Raw genomic sequence first — 4,626 nt, 5'->3', positions numbered from 1 at the left:
TTAGCATAAGTAAATAAAAATGCATAAAAATATCTCAAATTGAGTTGTGTTATGTTTGAACTCTTTCTGTCAGTGATATACTGTCCCTAACAAGTTATTTTACATACGACGACAATTAGTTCAATATTATAATATTGTGAATTTATAAATATAAATAAAATAAGCATGTAAGTAAAAGTAAGTAAAATTAACTCATCTCCTGTATAACTTCCTTTAAAAACTGTTTTTGAAGAGATTAATATAAAAAGAATGGCCTACTATGCACAGAAAATTAAAGTTTATAATATCAATATGATGATTTTTGTATAAAAGAAGAATCTTGTTACAACATGCACAGAATCTTAATTTTTGCACATTTTGTTTTCACATTTAAAAGACTTTAATAAAACAAAAAGTCTCTGGTAGGATAAGTGGGACATTTATTATTCTAAATAAATAAGATTCATCTATCACACTATAGAAGATTGATGGGAGCTTATAATGTGTTGAGATACGAAATCAAAGCAGATGAATGAATGATCTAAAGGTAAGTTGAATGGTAGAATTTTCTACATAATCTATTTCAAAAATAATACTATTGGACTTTTGAAATTAGTTTTTGAATTAAATAATAACAAGTAAATTATAATTGATTTAAACGTGTTGAGAAATTATTATTTAGTTGAATAGTAATATAACTTGATTGAGATGCGTTGGAAAGAGAAGAAAGGCGAAGGACACGGTAGTCATTTAGGATAAAGTGGAAGGACGAAAATAGGCTTATGTCCTGTTTCGTTGGCGTTTAATTGTGGCGACCCCGTTTTATAGAGCAGAAAAGCGCGAGGAAGGGAATGTGTGATGAAAAGAGCATCCCATCTCATAACATGAGAGTAGAGAGACAGTGGTCGGAGTGGTAGCAAAGAAAAAAGAAAACATGGACCAAGTTTCACAATCAACACAAAGCCACACTCATAGAGAGTGACATAGCTGTGCCAGAACTCAATCCTAAACACTGAACAAAGTAAAAGAAAAAAAGATGACGACGGGTATAGTACGCGACCAGAACCTGGAGAAACACATTCACAAGCAGATGGGGTGCATGGCGGGTTTTCTTCAGATCTTCGATCGGCACCAGATACTCACCGGAAAACGCATTTACTCCCCCAAACGTCTCCCTCCGGTAACGTCTCTCGCTCTCTACCACAACTTCCTCTTTCATGCTGTCAACCACTTAACCGACTTTCTCTTCTCTTTCGCAGGCCTCACCGGAGCCTGACAAAGCCACTGCCTCGCCGGCTCGTTCCGTGAAGTCGCCGGCTAGGGAGGTGGTACAATCCGAACCCAAGGCGAGTTCTCCTGCGCTCCCTGTTCTGGAATTCAAAGAAGGCACGCGATCCTCGTGGAAGTTCTCGCGAGAGGCTCCGAGACTGTCTCTGGACAGCAGAGCCATGGTGGATGCGAAAGGAACGCTTCACCTTCACGGGCGTGAGATCCCCTCGGAGAACGATGGAGACAAGCAGCGTCGTTCCACCAGCGTCATTGCCAAGCTCATGGGCCTGGAGCCTCTGCCCGATTCAGAACCCGGGCCAGGGCCCATAGCAAAGCTGCAGAGATCCGCTTCGGAGTCCAGAGTGTCCAGAGATCTGTCTCTGCCTCTGCCACTGCCACAGTGTCGTTTTCTGGACACAAACAATTTCCCAAGCGCGGTTCAGGTCACCAATGTGGTCCTCGAGAATAATAATGCTGCCATGGATGCCCGATTGAGCAATGGCAGAGCTGCAGATCCACCCAGGCAAAGGGCCAAGAAGAGTTTCTACGACTCGGCGGATTTCTTCCCTGAGCCCAAACACACCGCTTCGGTGTACGGGGAGATTGAGCGGAGGTTGCGGATGCGAGGGATTAACGAGCCATCCAAGGATCTCCACACTCTCAAACACATCCTCGAGGCCTTGCAGCTCAAGGGGCTTTTGCATTCCAACGACAAATCCAACCAATCTCCCATTGTCGTTATGAAACCTGTCCGATCGGTGAACCGGACCGGGAACGATTCTCCTCCCCTCCGGTCCAGTCCTCGCCGGAGCCCCCGAGTTGGGAACGAGACCCGGAGGATTGAACAAAACGAACGGGGTTCAATGAGTCAAAGCAGCAGAGCACTAAGCTCGAGTCCAAACAGGAGGAAGCAGCAAAACGTGGAAGCGCAGAGGAGAGTGGGCGTTGATTCGAGGAGGGGGTCTGTGTCTGTCTCTCCAGTTCATTCTCCCAAGGCGAGCCCCAGAAGGAATGTAGGCAATCAGCAGGTGCCATGTGGATCGCCTAGAATGAGAAGAAATGTGGAGCGTAAGTTGAAAATGCTGGGTGGAGCAGAGGATGAATTGTCCACAGTTTCAGAGAACAGCTTCAGCACCTCTTCATATCCCGATACAGAGGTAGAATACTATACTAAACCAGTGAGTAGTAATAGAAACCGTTATGTTGTATAATTTGTGTGTATGTACGTAAGCAGCTTTTTAATGAGTTAATTAATTAGTGGTGTTTGTGGGATTGGTCTCGATTGGATTGAAGTGTGGTGCGTGTGGTGCAGAGGTACAGGTTGGAAGAGTACAAGGAAGGGAAAGATCTGCTGGATAGGTGTGATAAGCTGCTGAACAGCATAGCAGAAATAACAGCAGCCAACGAGTTGCAACCGAGTCCAGTATCGGTTCTGGACTCCTCCTTTGACAAGGACGACTGGTGTTCACCATCCCCGATAACCAAACGCTGCATTGACTACAAAGGTAAGTAAGTGGTTAGCTTGTGTTGCAATTGGTTACTGAATGGAATTAGATTTTGTGGTGACGTATTATTTGTGTGTGCATATCCAAAGTATGAGCATGTCATCATGTAGAAGGTCTAATGTCTAAGATCCTAACGTAACTTAATGGAAGAAAATGTCTAATGTTTGTCGAGGTCTTTTACTTTTTAAGCTGCTCCCGTTTTGTTTTTGCTTTGGTTTGTTTCCAACTACAAGTACGGGAACAGTAGATGGTTTGTCCTCTCGCTCTCCCAAAATCCCAACCAATGTGGACCAATCATTTGATCCCAGGGATGTTGACATGGCATCACTCAGTTGGCTCAGTCACTTACCTCAAAACTGCACTGCGGTGCGGTGCGGTGCCTGTTTTTAATCGTACTATCACGTGGGAGGGACTGACTCACCTCGCCTCTTCCACACTCTCACCGTCCCAAAGAATCTTCTCAATTTTTTAATTCCACTATTTATCTAACATACACTGTGCACACTTTTTATCCGTTTCATTTTTTAAATAAATTAATCTGGTGTTTGTTAGTTAATGATATGATAACATAATGCGGTGTAATTACATTACAGATCAAGCGGCGGAGTCGGAAGATGATATGTGGAGTGCGGCACTGTGCAGCAGCGAGGAGGCAGCGTCGGAGGATTGCGATTTCGTGTACGTATCGGAGATTCTTCGAGCGTGCAGTTACTTGCCGGAAGAGAGCGACATTTTTCTGTTACTGGAGAAGCAGCAATGCCTGAAAGGAAAGGATACCTCAAAGGCTTCCACGCTGCAGAGGCGGTTGATCTTCGACACTCTCCAGGAGATCCTGGAGCGGAACCAACAGTTGCCGCCGTGGAAGGCGGTGTCGTACGGCGAGCAGAGGCAGAAGATCTGGTCGGAGTTTCGGAGGATCCGAGAGAGGGAAGAATCGGAGTCGGAGGACTTGTTCAAGGTTATATGCGGAGTGTTGAAGAAGGACATGGCGGAGGAGATGCGGGGGTGGGGAGAATGGGCGGTGGAGATGGGGGATGTGGTGTTAGACATCGAACGTCTCGTGTTTAAAGATCTGGTTGGCGAAACCATTCGAGAACTCGCTTCGTTTTCTCCTCATTGTAACAGCGACAAGCTACCCGCGCTTCGTAGGAAACTCCTCTTTTGAATTCCATTCACAAACATCAAACAAAAAAAAAAAGAGCAAAAGAGTCGCACGCTTTGTTTAAATTTTTAGCGCGCTATGCATCTTTTTTTCCTTTTCTAGCTTCGTTTTTTATGATTTTACTTTTACTCTCTGTCAATGACGAAATCAGGAATTTTAAATCTGAAATCTAGGCAAATCTGACCTTGGCTTTCTTCGATAAAGAGATGAATGAATTGTTGGATTAATTTTTTATCATGTTATTATATGGTCTGTTGTGCGGGCGGTCATGTGTAGTTGATCATTGAATACTGAACATTGAAGGATAGAAATGTTGCTGCTTTGCACGCAACATATCAGATGAGGTGCCAAAACATAATAAAGGAAGAGAGAAAACACAGTTTTTGTTTATTCGGTCGCTTGTTACGCAACTGCCATGGATGAATTGTTGGCTATGCATGTGGGCTTGCTTATCGGGGAAGTTGTCTTACGATAAGCTAATTAATGATCTTACCCTTAATTTGGTGCTACAACTACAAAGCAAGGTCGCCAAACAGTAGTGGAGCGCCGCTACGCTGCAATTTAATATTAGCGTGCAGCATCTTTGGACCTTGAGCTGCACATTTGGACCGGACCGGACCTTCGGTTTTATTTTTGACAACTTGGAAATAGCTTGCAACTCTTGTTACAAACAAACCTTAACGAAAGCTCAGTGAAAACAGGGAAATATCC

General features: G+C 44.0%; 1 protein-coding gene across 1 annotated transcript; it reads left to right on the top strand.

The window, feature by feature from the left end:
• Nucleotides 1-801: 801 nt before the first annotated feature.
• Nucleotides 802-4,152, top strand: LOC114191769 (protein LONGIFOLIA 1). The gene is made up of 4 exons (XM_028081150.1): nt 802-1,159; nt 1,239-2,405; nt 2,561-2,753; nt 3,347-4,152. Exons 1-4 carry the CDS (start codon nt 1,016-1,018, stop codon nt 3,916-3,918), a joined length of 2,076 nt encoding a protein of 691 aa, XP_027936951.1. The 5' UTR covers nt 802-1,015; the 3' UTR covers nt 3,919-4,152.
• Nucleotides 4,153-4,626: the final 474 nt, after the last annotated feature.

The sequence above is a fragment of the Vigna unguiculata genome, chromosome 7 (assembly GCF_004118075.2).
Source record: "Vigna unguiculata cultivar IT97K-499-35 chromosome 7, ASM411807v1, whole genome shotgun sequence".
Taxonomy (NCBI): domain Eukaryota; kingdom Viridiplantae; phylum Streptophyta; class Magnoliopsida; order Fabales; family Fabaceae; genus Vigna; species Vigna unguiculata.
The sequence above is the reverse complement of the archived record's forward strand: the minus strand, read 5'-3'. Positions and strand labels throughout refer to the sequence as shown.

Bases quoted from the DNA above. Each gene is read 5' to 3' on its own strand.
- LOC114191769 (XM_028081150.1), top strand. From the start codon at position 1,016: ATGACGACGGGTATAGTACGCGACCAGAACCTGGAGAAACACATTCAC. The intron at 1,160-1,238 runs GTAACGTCTCTC...TCTCTTTCGCAG, and splicing joins CCCCCAAACGTCTCCCTCCG to GCCTCACCGGAGCCTGACAA. The intron at 2,406-2,560 runs GTAGAATACTAT...CGTGTGGTGCAG, and splicing joins CTTCATATCCCGATACAGAG to AGGTACAGGTTGGAAGAGTA.